The 16,206-nt window shown below is 39.5% G+C and overlaps 2 protein-coding genes across 5 annotated transcripts in view; both read right to left on the bottom strand.

The window, feature by feature from the left end:
• Trappc13 (trafficking protein particle complex subunit 13) overlaps positions 1-15,892 on the bottom strand; it is a 32,647-nt gene extending 16,755 nt beyond the window's left edge. For all 4 annotated transcript variants that reach the window (XM_057789959.1, XM_057789960.1, XM_057789961.1 and 1 more), the window contains exons 1-4: positions 15,751-15,892; positions 5,070-5,138; positions 3,611-3,710; positions 1,611-1,695 (exon numbers count right to left, since the gene is read on the bottom strand). In XM_057789959.1, coding sequence (XP_057645942.1) covers positions 1,611-1,695; positions 3,611-3,710; positions 5,070-5,138; positions 15,751-15,796 — 300 coding nt within the window. In that variant the 5' untranslated portion in view covers positions 15,797-15,892. The remainder of the gene's footprint in view (positions 1-1,610; positions 1,696-3,610; positions 3,711-5,069; positions 5,139-15,750) is intronic.
• Positions 10,341-15,839, bottom strand: Shld3 (shieldin complex subunit 3). Its single transcript, XM_057789964.1, has 2 exons — positions 15,751-15,839; positions 10,341-11,372 (listed from the first exon to the last, which is right to left on the bottom strand). Exon 2 carries the CDS (start codon positions 11,266-11,268, stop codon positions 10,501-10,503), a length of 768 nt encoding a protein of 255 aa, XP_057645947.1. The 5' UTR covers positions 11,269-11,372; positions 15,751-15,839; the 3' UTR covers positions 10,341-10,500.
• Positions 15,893-16,206: the final 314 nt, after the last annotated feature.

The raw sequence follows: 16,206 nt of genomic DNA, 5'->3' as shown, positions 1-16,206 counted from the left end.
GTGTACTGCCCAGAGTTCTGGCCACTGTGAGGACTTCCCTTCACTGGTGTCCTAGTTGTGCATTTCTGGGTGGTGCCTCCACAATGCGCTGGACCATCAATAAACCAGACTCTAGTCTTCTCTTCCTAAGTGAACCGATCATAGGGACACCCCAAGAGGCTACAGATGCAAGCTTGGCAGCAGATGATCTGTAGGGGGAGGCCACTCATTTGTTCCTGGCCACCCAGACTCCAGAAATAATCACACAGAAATCTGTATTAATTGCAATACTGTTTGGCCAATCGCTTAAGCGTATTTCTGGCTAATTCTTATATTTTAAATTAACCCATTTCTATTAATATGTGTATTACCACGTGGCTGTGGCTTATTGGGTAAAGTTTCACAGAAGAGTGCAAATATGCTGTTTGGTGTTCTCCATCTCTTTTGTTTAACACGATTATCTCCAGTTCCATTCACTTTCTTGCAAATGACAGAAATTCCTTTTCTTTACAGCAGAACAGATATCTTGTGTATATATGCCACATTTTCTCTATCCATTCACGCACACAGTGACTTTTTACTTCCTTTATCCAGGCCCTTTCTCTTTTGAATACAGTTCAAGCTCTTAAGAGACTGGACACTCCAGCATTTGATTTCCCAACCACTCTAAAAGTTGTCTAACTGTTCCATTTTCTACAGAGCACCCCCACAGTGATCACCGCAACCTTCCTAACAGAAGCTGACTACTTCTAGTAAAAGCCCAGTGACACCATAAGGTTTTTGTTTTGTTTTGTGCTGTGGGATGGTCTTTCTGTATGCTGTGAATATGTGTTGCTCTCATTGGTTGATAAATAAAACTTCAATAAGACAGGATAGAGCCAGGTGGGAAAACCAAACAGAGATACAGGAGAAGGGTGGAGTCTGGGAGACACCAGCCAGCTGCTGAGGAAGCAAGAAGTGTACAAAATGAGGAAACACGCCATGAACCACATGGCAAAGCATAAATAAGAAATATGGACTAATTTAAATGTAAGAGCAAGCTAGTAAAAAGTCAAGCATTTATAAGTAATATTAAGCCTCTGAGTGTTTATTCGGGAACTGGAGGGTTGGAGAAAAACTTCTAATTAGTTTTGTTTTTTGGCTAAAATCTTGCCTGGTTTTCAAGATGCTACACTAACCAGCTTTACCACCTGACATGGCACGTGAGATTTAGTTTTCATCTACAAGAATACAGTTTCTGTCCCCGCCCACCGCGCCCTATACTCCTCCTCTAATCCGACCTGTCTTCCAAGACCCCCTTGTCTTTCTCTCCTCTACTGTCCCTTCCTGCAATGAGGAAGTGACTTCTAGTGTTTCCCCCTAAGTCTTCCAAGTACTATTATGTTAATCACACACAAACACTGCAACTATCATTCCACTGAATCGTCATTTTCTTAGCCAAGTCAACAGAAATCTTGAGCAGAAGGAAAATGTTTCTGAGTCCTCCATAATATTTGGCACGCATCAGTGTTTGTCAATGACATTTAGAAGTCTAGTACTGATCATGCCTTTTAATGAAGTTCCCAAGGCTCAACAGAAATTAAAAAAAAAATATCTAAATAAAATGCTTTGTAAATAAGAATGCCACTTACCTTCACCAGTATATCTTTTACAACTTGATTGCTGTCATTATGAACACTGATATAACTGGAAAAGGTCTCTCCCAAAAATATATTCCTATGAAATGAAACAGCATTTTAGCCAGAAATTCATTCAGTCCTTAAGAGAACCATTCTGTTCAAGTAAGAACTTCAGGTGGAAGAAAATTTACTGAAGGGTCAAGGAAATATTTCTTCAGTGTTATTTTCATTGGGCACTTCAAAATGGGAATGTAATTACACATGATATAATATGTCAACCGCTACATAAATTTCTGGACATCCTGGAAATAATGGTCACTATAAACAGAGCTGGCCTGTCATAAGATTTATATCTGAAAACACTAGAAAATATCATTTTCTTTTTTTTTTTTTTTTTTTTTTTTTTTGGTTTTTCGAGACAGGGTTTCTCTGTGGTTTTGGAGCCTTTCCTGGAACTAGCTCTTGTAGACCAGGCTGGTCTCGAACTCACAGAGATCCGCCTGCCTCTGCCTCCCTAGTGCTGGGATTAAAGGCGTGTGCCACCACCGCCCGGCTGTCATTTTCATTTTTTAAATAACTTATGCTCTAAATCTAGACGTTCCAAGTTAATCCATCTTGGAGATCTTTTCCATTATTTTCCTAATAGAATGGCTATTGGTTTAACACTGTAAAGTTTTTTTGAAAAAAACTTGTATTAACTTCTATGTGTACAGGTGTTTTTCCTGCAACTATGTGTGCACACCACATGCATGCAAAGCCTGAGCGGACCAGAAGAGTCAGATGTTGTGGTAGTTTGAATGTAGTTGGCCCTATAATCTCATAGGGTGTGACATTATTAGGAGGTGTGGCTTTGTTAGAGTGGGTATGGCTGTGTTGGAGGAAGTGTGTCACTGTGGGGACGGGCTTTGATGTTTCCTATGCTCAGGACACTGTCCCATGTCACAATTGACTTCTTGTTGCCTACAAGATGTAGGACTCTTAGCTACTTCAACACCTGTATGCCACATGTCCCACCATGATGATAATGGACTGAACCTCTGAACTATAAGTGAGCCATCCCAATTAAATGTTTTCCTTTATATGAGTTGCCATGGTGTCTCTTAACAGCAATAGGAACCCTAATTAAAGACAGATGTCCTGGAATTAGAGTTACAGGCAGTTGTGAACAGCAATATGGATGTTGGGAATCGAATCCAGGTCCTCTGGAGGAACAGTCTGTGCTCTTTTCTTTTTGGTTTTTCAAGACAGGGTTTCTCAGTGTAGCCCTGGAACTCACTCTGTAGACCAGGTTGGCCTCAAACTCACAGAGATCTGGCTGCTTCTGCCTCCTGAGAGCTGGGACTAAAAGCGTATGCCACCACCGCCTGTTCAGTCTGTGGTCTTAAGGGCTGAGCCACCTCCCCAGCCCCTACTCTAAACAATTTTAATAGTTTTACATCAATACATTTCCAAGTTTCCAAGATACTAGTTTATGATCACACCCTGTAAGCTTAGGAAAAACAAAAACACAAAACCCACATCAAACCCAAAAAATTCCTTTTTGTCTCAAATTCTTTCAGTTGTGAATATTTTTAATTTTAAATTCATTGATAATATAGAATAAGAGAAGAAATAAAAAAAGTTTAGAGTAGATTAGCTGATAAATCTGATAATATCTATAGAGAGTCAGGTGTGAGTGGAATGCAGCCCAGTAAGAGAGTTACTCTGAAAAAGTTAGCAATGCTGGTAAATTCAGCTAAAGATATGTACCAGTTGCTGCCAGTTTTTAAGACCTAGGGCTGGGGTATGTTGACAGCGTTGTGGTAGTGCTGGGTAGACAAGACCCATGGCCTTAGTTACAACACAAAGAACAAAGTTAAAATGCTATTATCATTTTAGAACCACTATCATTAAGAGCAGTTTGTATGTGTTTTTCATTTACTGCACAATCGGCACTTTCCTACCCCACATACAAACATGACAGACAGCTTTTGGGTATTGCTGCACATCTTATGTAAATTGATTATTCTTACCCAAAATTTTGGGGTAAAGTCAACATTTCTCCCAACATTAAAATCTCTGCACCATTTACAGTTGAAGGATCGTCTTTCATTAACTGGTTAAAGAGATCACCTGCAGCAAGAGAAAAACAAAATTCTAACATCTACCTTTAATGCCAGTTTCACTTATGTAAAGAAATGGGGACCAGTGGGCAGCTTGGTGGGAGAGCACTTGCCTAGTATTCACAACGTGACCAGGCAAAATTTTCCTCCATCTTGTCTCAGCCGGAGCCATCTTTGATTTAATCTGAAACTGATTTTCCCCTTTTCTACACCCCTTGTGAAAAGTCCCATGGGAAAGTCCCCAACCCTGTTCTAGAAACTCAGGGATGAAAAGCTCCAGCTAACTGCATGTTTTTGGCTTCTGTTAAACTGCTTGCTGGCTTTATACTTTCCCTTGCAATTGCCAAACAGGATGCAGTTTTTCTGTGTTCTCTGCATTTCAAAGCTCCTTGCAGCACGCATGTGAGGCAGCTCTGTGAGAGTATTTCTCTCCAGGCCCTTGCTGGTCTGCTTAAATCAGACTCTCAATTCAGACTCTGGGCTGAGAGGCCTTTGTTTCTCTAAACTGCAGCAATAAAGCCTTGGATTTGATCCCTAGCACCAAGGGCAGGTAGGTGAGGGAGGGTGTCAGATTTCCTTTTAATCTGAACAAAAATAGTATTACAATTTTAATTTTTATCTTCTTCAAAACAGATACAACTGGGTGTAATCACACAAGCCAAAATTCTAGTACTTAAAAGTGGGAGGCAGGAGGTTTTGGGATTTAAGGCCAGTTTCAGCTTCATGGTGCTAGGGTAGCTTGGGCTATAAGAATCTCTTTTTCAAAAGAAAAAAAATGAGATATAATATTTATACTTTTCAATACTGTAGCACTGAAATTCAACAGACATTACGATATAAGATGCCATTTCTAAATCTTTACTATCACAAAATTCATCCAAAAAAATCTAGCCACGTGGTATATGCATGTAATCACAGCACTTGGTAGGTTGGGACAAAGGAACTAAGCATTCAAGACACTTTGGGATATGCAGTGAGACCCTGTTCCTCAAATAAAACAGAATTAAACAAAACAAAAATCTGATATCACAGAAAATAGATGCTTCTAAAAACAATGAAAAATGCTGGCCATAAGACATAAATGCACTTTAGAAACGCCAATAATTCTGAACAGAATGCTAATGCATATTTGAGTACACAGGTAATTGTTAGGATATCAATGTATCTTAAACTAAAACTCTCTTGTTATCAGAAGATGACATCATCTTAAGCTGTAGGTTACAAATGAGCCCATCTCTCAGATGGCCACCATTCACACAGTACAAATACAGGCAACATGGAATTCGGCAAATGTTAGTATAAGATTGGCAAGGGTAAGCCTCTTTCAAAATAATGTGGGCAATTCAAGTGTCAACCTTTCTTTACATACCAGGCAAGTCTTTCTCTTCACATGTTACAGGAATGTTGGTGAACAAAGTAGGCTTAGTCAATCGCATCACTGTAAATTAAGAAAGACAGAAAATTTAAACTGTTGAGGGTTAACGTTCAAGTGGACTGAACAGCATCCATCAATCTCATGCTGACATAATGTAATTATAATATTAAATATTAGTGCTAACACTATACTCCACAAGTATATTAGTATTATTACCTCCATCATGTAAACGAGGCAGACAATGCCTGCTGGAGGAACTTTGCACATCAAGGATAATATATAGTAAAATACAGAGTGGCAGAACCTAAACTAGAACCAGATGGATTCATACTGTTCAGAGTGTCCCCCAAACAGTTCTTACTTGTAAACTTGGGGTCACAAGGATGAACTGTTTTATTAAAAATATCCCATTGAAATTAAGCAGGACTCTCTTCCAAATAATGTTAACCAATCGCTCAAGACATGACATGGAGTTGTGAGTAAAGCCTTTACTCTCACTTTTTTTTAAAAAGACTTATTTATTTATTTTCATGTATATGAGTGTTGCCTGGACGTGTGTGTATGTATATGTGGGTGCCTGGTTAGAAGAGGTCATAAGGTTCTTTGGCACTGAAGTTATGGAAGGCTGTGAGCCACTATAATGGAATCTGGTTCCCACACAAGGGCAGTCTATAAGTGCTCTTTGAACCTTTGAGCAATCTCTCCAGCCCCCAATCTTACTGTTAACTAGGAAAATAGAAACAAAAACTGTTAAAATCATTAACTATAACTTGAAGATGAATAGGTTCCCTGAAGGAGGTCTACAAAAGGTAGCCTTCTGCATTTTAAGAGCTAAAATTCAAAGCCCATCTTCATTGTTCTGTCATTCAGAGAGGATTTCATGAAGCCTCTATGGGCTCCCATTCTGCATCCTCCAGCCTTAGCCCTCCTGGAATGAGACTACAGGTGTGCACTGCAACTCTATGTACCACATCACTGGGCAAGCAGAGTTACATACATAGCCCACTCCTTAAACTTTTATTGTTCTTGTTTGAAGTTTTGAGACACGGTCTCACATTTTAGCCCAAGATGACCTGGAATGTGCCTGAAAGCTCAGGCTAGCCTTGAACTTTAGATTCTCCTGCATCAGTCATCCAAGGGGCCACAGGTCAGCACACCCAGTTCATTCCATGACTGAGATGATATGTCACTAGTAGCACAGGCTGTCCTGAAACTCAGAGATTCATCTGCCTCTACCTCCCCAGTGCTAGGATTAAAGGAGTGCACTTTGCCTGTCTCTCCTTGAGCTTTAAAACAAACTGGGTTTCAATGTACTTTTCTATAGAAGAGGACAAAATAAAATGTGCCAGTACCAAATGTATGTTTACAACCATCTCATGCCTTATAATAAATCGATGGATCTCAAAAACTGAAGATGCTAGGTACAAAAGAGCAAACCATATCTTAAAAAGCAAGTTTTAAGAAACTGACAGTGGTGAGTTCGAGGCCAGCCTGGTCTACAAGAGCTAGTGCCAGGACAGGCTCCAAAGCTACAGAGAAACCTTTGTCTCGAAAAACTAAAAAAAAAAAAAAAAAAAAAAAAAGAAACTGACAGTGGGGGCTGGAGAGATGGCTCAGAGGTTAAGACCATTGCCTGCTCTTCCAAAGGTCCTGAGTTCAATTCCCAGCAACCACGTGGTGGCTCACAACCATCTGTAACGGGGTCTGGTGCCCTCTTCTGGCCTGCAGGCATACACACAGACAGAATATTGTATATAGAATAAATAAATATTAAAAAAAAACCTGACTGGGTCACAGTGTTGGATAAATGTCCATGGGCTTAGGAGAGAGAGAATATAGTCATAGATTAAAGGAGTAAAGATAATAAAATAAATATTAGAAAGTAATAGAGCCAAAAATTAAGTCACACATCAAAAGGGAATCTACACAGAAAGTCTGAATTATGGGTATTGTTGTGCTCTCTTTGGATTCTTTCGACTGTTAATAAGTTAACTGCTGAAAGACATGTAATTTTGATGGCTGCTAAGCTAAACAAACATTTATTTTAAAGGTATCTTTATCTTCAAAGACCTATAGAATATGGCATTTAAACAGTTTTAAGAACTTAGATTTCTCTCTGCAGCAAGCCATGTCTGCCTCTGGCGGTACCAATTACTTCAGAGAGGTTGATGGGCATTGAAGAAACTTGTTATGGAATTTACCTTCAATGTGACAAGACTGACCAGAAGCTGCTCTTGCCTGACTACTTGACAGTATGTTGTATAAACTAGACATGCAGGACCCACAGAAAAATGATTGCTGAACTGTCCAAAGAAGGTCAGACAGTCCTTCAGGGTTTCTGCTTCATGAAAAAGTCTACCAGATATATGGACTTGTAGACTAAAGATGGATGTCATAATATTACAGAAAAACTTGGGGTGACTGCCCAGGCAGCCAGATGTCTCTGTCAATTATAGAGTTTTAGAATTTTGTTACCGTGTACTTCCTGTTTACTTAGGTAATATTATATTCTTCTGGGGTCTTTGATGGAGTTGAAGATATAGTTTTTCTTAGTTATGATAAAAGAAAAATTAGGTATGAAACTTTAGACACACAAATATTGTAACTATATTCTTTCTTGATACTTGTTTGTTATATGTAATTTTACTAGTTAAATAAAGTTAAAACCTTCCATTTATTTAGACAAAAAAAAAAAAAACTGACAGTGGGCTGGGAAGATAGTTCATTTGGTACAGTGTTTGTGTAAGCATCAGGACCTGAGTTAGAACCTGGAAACCATGTGTAAAAACTTGGGTGTGGTGGTGACACGTGGATTCTTGGCACTTGCTGGCCAACTTGCACAATCTACTTTGACAAGGGAGAGACTATCTCCATAAAAGCAAAGCAAACACGACACCAACCCAAGGCGGCTGGTGTTGGAGGTGCCTAGACAGTCCTCTGGCCTCTTCACGTGCACACACACAAGAAACATTGACAGAGCAACTAAAGGGAGCACTAGTTATTGGATAGTAATTTTATAACCATGTTTGAATGTAAAAGTAAGTTATTGGTCAAAAATATCCATTTTAGTCTTTATAGAAAAAAAAGACACAGGTGAGCTTTAGTTGGGAATCAAATATTCACCAGGTCATATCAGATAGTGCTGCCGTCTAGAGTGGAAACGTCAAAACACACCCTTAACCACGAATCTTAGCTGAGGCGGAAGTCATGACTAGTGAACTGGGTCTAGTGCAATTTGCATATCCATTTTGGTTGGCCAAAATTATTGAAACTAAGTAGATTCCCCTTCAGATTCAATGTCTTTTCTGCATTTTACAGCCTCACCTGTTTGGCTCTCAGAGGCATTCAAGACTGTAAACCCTAGATTAATTTGCGGTATTTTGTGAAGATTAAGTAATCTGTTATTTGTTAAGCTGGGAAATGAAGTTAGGTTTTTCTAACACCATGTCAAAGTTAAAGCAAACAAATAAAAGCTTACGACTTGGATGCCTCTTTCACTCAGAATTATTTATTTATTTTTGGTTTTTCGAGACAGGGTTTCTCCTTAGCTTTTGGTTCCTGTCCTGGAACTAGCTCTTGTAGACCAGGCTGGCCTTGAACTCACAGAGATCCGCCTGCCTCTGCCTCCCGAGTGCTGGGATCAAAGACGTGCAACATTACCGCCCAGCTAAAATTTTTAACATCTTCTTAAAGGCAGGTAGCTAATTAGGAAAAAATATGATATGGCTGCCTCTTTCCTAGAGTGCTGACTGCATTTTTTCAAATGCTCTCACTGATTTATCTTTCTATATTTATCTTTGTTTCCCTAGTATATTCTACATGTGACTAAGCAGTGAAATTTTGAAACAGTGGAATTACTTGCATACAGTATAGACATCGAATCAGAAGCAGAATCTCACTAGTCTCATAATTCTGGCCAAGAAAAATGAATATGCAATTGCACCTGGCCCAGTTCACTAGTTCATGACTTTGGCCTTTATGATACCAGCTAACGGCAGATCACCTAGCTCCAGGGATCCACATATGGCACTAAGGTCAATTCCTAGAAGACCAGATGGGGAGAGTGGTGGGCAAAAGTACACCAAACTTGATGACCTCAGCTCAAGTCCCAGGACCTACATGGTAAAAGGAGAAACCCAATCAATCCCTGCAAGCTGTCCTCTGACGTAAATATATGTACTGTGGCGTGTGCACTCACATGCAAATGAGCAATAAATAAATGTAACTTAAAAATAAAATAAAAGCCTTCTAGATTATAACAGTGTGTCTAAGTTCTCAGGCCTTAACAACCTCTTAAGATTCATCTAGGTAGATGGGAAATACTTTTCTCCTTTGGATCACTATGCTTTTTTTTTTTTGTTTGTTTGTTTGTTTTTTTGGTTTTTCGAGACAGGGTTTCTCTGTGGTTTTGGAGCCTGTCCTGGAACTAGCTCTTGTAGACAAGGCTGGTCTCGAACTCACAGAGATCCGCCTGCCTCTGCCTCCCGAGTGCTGGGATTAAAGGCGTGTGCCACCACCGCCCGGCTGATCACTATGCTATTTGAAGTGAAAAAAATCTCTCTCAGTTTTTTAACTTTCATTGTTTTTCAGAGAAGTAGAAAGCAATTCATCCAGAGTAAGTCAGAAAAATTCAGATCTTCGGCATATGAAAACAAAGAAGCTCTTTTTAGCTCTTGGATTTAAAAACTGTTAATAGCCTCATTGTAACTTACATTTTTAGTTCTGTTATAAATGCTTCAAAATAACAAAATTATCCAACTTTTAACCCTTAATTGGAAACCTTGTAATAAATCCTGAAAAATACAAAACCAGACATACCGTGTTAAGACTTAATCTTAGCCGGGTGGTGGTGGCGCACGCCTTTAATCCCAGCACTCGGGAGGCAGAGGCAGGTGGATCTCTGTGAGTTCGAGGCCAGCCAGGTCTACAAGAGCTAGTTCCAGGACAGGCTCCAAAGCTACAGAGAAACCCTGTCTCGAAAAAACAAAACAAAAAAAAAAAAAAAAAGACTTAATCTTACACACACCCTGCATTATACTTAGGTGAGTTAAAAAAAAAAAAGCAAGAGACTTTAAGGATTCATTAAAATTCAATCCATTCATTTAAAATCAATCAGTGGTGATAAAGATTAGAACACTTACTTTCAATTTCAGTACAGACAATAATTCATCACAGTTCACTTAAAAGAACACTAATGAACATAATCTAGAATGTTTCTGACTTGACTGACAAGCCTTGGAATCATGTGACATTTATTTATATATTGAAAAAAAACTGTATACATATCAGACTGCTATTTCTTCACAGTATAAAGGAGCATCAAATTCAAAGTCACTAAAAATGCAGTGACAGTAAAATTAATTCATTTTATAATGTCATTCCATATTCATTTCATTCGGAATATTTTTCTGAGAATCAGAATTCATTACATACTAAAAATAACACCATATTTACGTACAAATAAATTAATCTTCCCAATAAGAGATAATCTTTCTTTAAGAAGACCTCCTACATATTCACAGTACATAATATCACAGAACACCCATATCTGGCCTAACTGTCTCTGGATGGTGGCATTACAAGAGGGAAGTTCATTGTGCCGGATGAGGTGATTGAGTTTTGTCCAAATGTCCTCCAGGGTCTGCTTGTTACAAACACTGTATTCTAATGTCCATCTTGCTCTATGAAGGGAGTGCAATTGCAATGTCTTTAAACTATCTCGCAATTTCTTAGACAAAGGAAAACTCTTTTCTGGACAGTGTTTGCTGCCAAGTGAAACGCTCCAGGATCTCTTCCGGTGCTGCTTCCCGTTTCCTGAATTGCTACCTGGAGTTCCAGAAGTAGTCTGCTCATTCACCACGCGTGACTGGAGCAGGTGCTGCGTTTCCACACTAGGTTGGAACTCCAGAAGATCCACTGTGCAATCGTAGCTCTGAGATTTAACACTAGGCTCTGAAATGGCTAAGTACTCTTTCACACTCTCAGCAGCCTCTCTAGAAAGGACTGGTGGTAATCTTTTAGGCTTGAGCGGCAGTTTGGATCCATCTTGTGGAAACCAAGGAATAAATCTTGATAGCGGGTGGGTTGGAAAGTCTTGAATTGCCTTTTCTGCAATTTTTGCCAGTTGTGTGGGATCTTTTTCATATGGCCGATAATGTAGTATCACTTCCGTGGTCATTCTGCAGTAATCCATTAACTCTTAATGAAGAGGAAATTTCTTAGCCGAATCCTTCAGAGCTAGAATGTAATTTATTATTTATAAGACTGTCTTTCTGGTCAAATCAGAAGAAACAGGACCTAAAGTGGAAGTATTGCAAAGAATAAGATTTGGCAGGGACAGGCGGCATACAGATAGGCAGGGAGGAGAAACCAATATCCATTCCCCGTATGGTGTTTGTTAACAAAGTGCTATGGCAAATGTGAATATAATCACAATACTTGAAAACCCTTTCTCACAACATTAAAGTGTCTGAATTAGATTCCAACGAAGATTATATCTAGCCTGAAAATACTGATAGTTAATATGTTTAACTAAGTAGATATAAAGGATTTTGAAATACTGTCATTAAAATGTTGATAATCACTGTCCCCAAACCATAAGAGGAACAAAAATTTGGTGATTCTTACCACATAATGTAATATTTAAAGTTGTGTGTGTGTGTGGGGGGGTGTTGGAGAGATGACTCAGTGGTTAAGAACACTAGCTGCTCTTCCAGAGGACTCAGGTTCAATTCTCAGCACCCACATGATGGCTCATGACCATCTATAACTCCAGCTCGAGTATTTGACACCCTCCTCTGGCCTCCACGGACACTGAACAGACATGGTACACAGACACAGATACATGTACAGACAAACATGCAGGAAAATATCCATATAAAGTCTTCTAAAAAACATTGCTTTTAAAAAAGAAAACTGTGACTTCAAAATTAAGAAAACTGAAATTACTACTTTTTTTTTTAAAATTTTGTTTTGTTTTAGTTTGTTTGAGAAAGAGTTTCAAGAAACTCTGGCTATCCTGAAACTTACCACATAGACCAAGATCCACTTGCTTCTGCTCCCCTCTGCTGGGATTAAAAACATGCAACATCCTGCCCAGTTCAAAATTAGTAGCTTAAAAAATGTATATAGGATAAAACTGATATGATTATACTCTAAAATTTTATAAATCCTACCAACACAGAGGTAGAATATTTACTCTCTTTCTCTGTAATAAACATCGAAAACATGAAAATGAATTAACTTTGCAGGTCAATCCAGATAGAAAATGGAGGTATGACAAAGTCTTCTTGGTATAAAAGTGGTATCTAAGTAGCATTTAGATGAGGTTTATGACTCCCGAAGCCAATGTATGGCTTCCTCACCAATGCCAAGGAAGAAGAACACAACACAGAAGCTCTCATGATGTCCCAAATTAAAGCAGCGACAGGAAGTTCCAGCAAAGAAGGCCTCAAGAATGGAGCCGATCTCTACACACACACACACACAATCTTCTACTCTCAAAACATGAAAGAACTAACCCATGCAGGCTCTTACACAGCCAGGGCAACTATGCCCCACATTCTTTAAATAACTTGATAATCATCACTTCTTGGCTTTTTTGGGCCACGATTAAGGATGAAGAATTAATGAGTTTATCTTTTTCTTCTTCCTTTATATCTTTCATGGTAAGGTAGGGTATTGAGAATTCTTTTATTGTTGTCTGAACTTATTCAGTGATACACACAAGAGACAGCAAATGTTGAGAGCTCTTTAGGTAAATTGCATTGCATTTTCATTCCAAGAATAACAAAAGGAGCTGGGGATGTAGGTCACCCAGGAGAGTGCTTGCCTAACATGCACAAGGTCTTGTGTTTTAATCCCAGCACCCCATAAAACAGGGTATATTGTACACATCTGGAATTCTAGCATATGGGAGGTGGAGGCAGGAGGACTAGGAATGTGAGGTCATCCTCACTGACCTTGTGAGTTGGAGGTCAACCTTTACAGCTGTGACCCTGTCTCAAAAAAGAGACAAGTGCCGGGCGTTGGTGGCGCACGCCTTTAATCCCAGCACTCGGGAGGCAGAGGCAGGCGAATCTCTGTGAGTTCAAGTCCAGCCTGGTCTACAAGAGCTAGTTCCAGGACAGGCTCCAAAACCACAGAGAAACCCTGTCTCGAAAAACCAAAAAAAAAAAAACAAAACAAAAAAACAACAAAAAAAGAGACAAGTGATGGAGAGAGTAAGAGAGAAGGCTGAAGACACAAAGAGTAAAAAGGTATTTTCCTAACATTTAACACATAAGAGAACAAAGTTAAATGTCAGTTTAAATGGTATGCTTGAACAGTCAATATCAGTAAAACTAAACCCTGTGAAACTCTTTATTATCTAGCACAATGCAGAGAAAACAGTATCAATGAGGTTTAATATAAAGTTAATTTCCTGTTTGTCTGATTAAGTATTGTTTACTAGGCATTTAGTGTTTCTAAAAATAAAGAATAATAACAAACAAAACTCCCTATCTGTAGCACGAATAATAAAAACCCAGACATAGATATTGGGATTCAAACCAAAAACCAGAAAAGCAATGCAGTCAAGTTACTAGAAGTCTTACCTCTACCAAGGCTGGGCGACCGCAGACTAAGCCTCTCTCTCCTCCCCTTTTCTATTCCCTCTAGCGTTGGCATTAAAGGGGTATGACTCCCTAGTACTGGGATTAAAGATGTAAGGCACTACCACCTGGAAATTGTTTGTGCATTGATCTTGTGTAGCCCAGGCTGGCCTTTAACTCACTCACAGAGATCTATTTGCCTCTGTCTCCCAAATTCTAGGATTAAAGGTGTGTGCTACCACTGCCTAACCTCTAGTGGTTTAGCTTTGCCCTTCTGGTAGTCAGGCAAATCTTACTTATTAAAACATAACCTATCATTGGAGTTTTTAGTAGTGTCAAAATTGTGTGAAATCATACTTAACAACTAATATGACTGTTAATAGTGTCAGAGTTGCCAGGCAGTAGTGGCACACGCCTTTAATCCCAGCACTCTGAGTTCAAGGCCAGCCTGGTCTAAAGCTAGTTCCAGGACAGGCACCAAAGCTACAGAGAAATCTTGTCTTGGAAAAACAAACAAACAGCCGGGCGTTGGTGGCGCACGCCTTTAATCCCAGCATTTGGGAGGCAGAGGCAGGCGAATCTCTGTGAGTTCAAGTCCAGCCTGGTCTACAAGAGCTAGTTCCAGGACAGGCTCCAAAACCACAGAGAAACCCTGTCTCGAAAAACCAAAAAAAAAGAAAAAAGAAAAAAAAGAAAAACAAACAAACAAACAAAACCCAAACAAACAAACGAAAAGAATTGTTTCAGAATTGTGTGAAATCACACTTAGCATCTAATATAACTGTTTTAAATTCATATAGAAGTCATCAGGCAACAGAGTATCTTAGAAATATGAAGCAGGCCTTTTTTAATTATTGCCTCGATCTCTTATTAGACATGTTTTCTTTTTTTTTTTTTTTTTTTGGTTTTTCGAGACAGGGTTTCTCTGTGGTTTTGGAGCCTGTCCTGGAACTAGCTCTTCTAGACCAGGCTGGCCTCGAACTCACAGAGATCCGCCTGCCTCTGCCTCCCAAGTACTGGGATTAAAGGCGTGCGCCACCACAGCTCGGCTAGACATGTTTTCTTGGGAAAGTTGCTAGACCTTAAAAGATAAGTAATATCTAGTTGACACACTAGACATAAGATTGAGATAATGAATATACATACAGTAAGTTCCTTTTTTGCACATTTAATCTATTTTAATCTAGATCATGTGGAAACCTACATGTCTCTTTGCTTTATTACCCAATGTAGCAAACTTTCTCAGTTCCACATTCAGAGGCAGTCCTGTTCACTGTAGCTATCGCCACATGATTGTGAGCTTCTAGAATGTAAGATGTGCAGATCACAGAGAAAGGGGGAGGACATGCAGTATACCAAAAGGGATGCCTTAAGGAAGGAAAGTGTAATTCAGTCTAGTTCAAATATCTTGCAAGGCACAGTTAACCTTATAACCATATATTCCAAAAGCAAGAAAGTGCAGTTGTGGTAGCAGAAAACAGAAAATAAAGTTGATGATATTTAAATAAAAGGTTTTCGATAAGCAAATTTAAGGAATTCTGCCCTGCCAGCTTTTTTTCTGTTCAAATCAAATCATTAAAATTACTCAAAACTGCCGCGTACAGAAAACTAAAGTTCATAAGAGAGTCTGGATAAATTTCCCACAAATATGATACTACAGTGTGATGTAATTTGTAGTATATTCCAACAAATCTCGAGGTATTAGATAAAAATCCTTGGCATTATCACGCGATATTACCTACAGATAAGCGAAAGCCCGGTAACTTTGTGCTGTCACATGAACGGATCAAAGAGCAATAAATAGCTTTAAACGCCAGCTGAAATTTACTCTGGTTCACAAAGATCTCCCCAGCAGGGTCGAGGCATGAGCTTTTGTGGATAAAATCTGGTGTCTGCAGTAGCACAGACCACAGTGGAATTTAGGATTGCATTTCAATCTAGAAGGCGTCCCTCGATACCTAGCAAGAGACGAGCCCTTTCGTGTTTAATGATAAGGCTTACGTAGGAAATCTTTCAAATACTGAAGGGGGGGGGGGAGGAGAAAAAAAAAAAGAGTAAAGAGACTCCGGCTCGTAACCGCTTACCTTTTAGAGCCAGCAGGTGCTCCTGTTTCGGAGGATTCACTTCCATCTTGACAGGCACTCCTGATCAGTGGCTCACCCTTGGGTCGGAAGGAAACTGGAAAGCACAAGTCCCGGAAGACCCGGCGTCAAAAGCACGCCCAACTTCTTTCTGCTCGTAATAACTTAAATTCTCTTTGCATTAAATCCGTTTCGGCCCCAGTGAAAATCTCTTTACGAAGACCATTCCTTCGCTCAGAATTACAGAGGCTGACTTCAAAGACCCTCTTTTAGCTGACAATATACGGGCTTCCAAAACCGCGCTGTGTGTGTGGGGGTGGGGTGTGTGTGTGTGTGTGGGGGGGGAATACTCGAGTGGCATGCTGGGATTTGTAGTCTACTTTATTCAAATTTAGCAGAGTCGGGGGCGGGGACTCCTTCAGTCTGACTCGTTTCAGTTCTGGGAGAAAAAAAATCATT

This window comes from Chionomys nivalis, chromosome 15 (genome assembly GCF_950005125.1).
Source record: "Chionomys nivalis chromosome 15, mChiNiv1.1, whole genome shotgun sequence".
Taxonomy (NCBI): domain Eukaryota; kingdom Metazoa; phylum Chordata; class Mammalia; order Rodentia; family Cricetidae; genus Chionomys; species Chionomys nivalis.
This window is presented reverse-complemented; position numbering and strand designations above follow the sequence as displayed.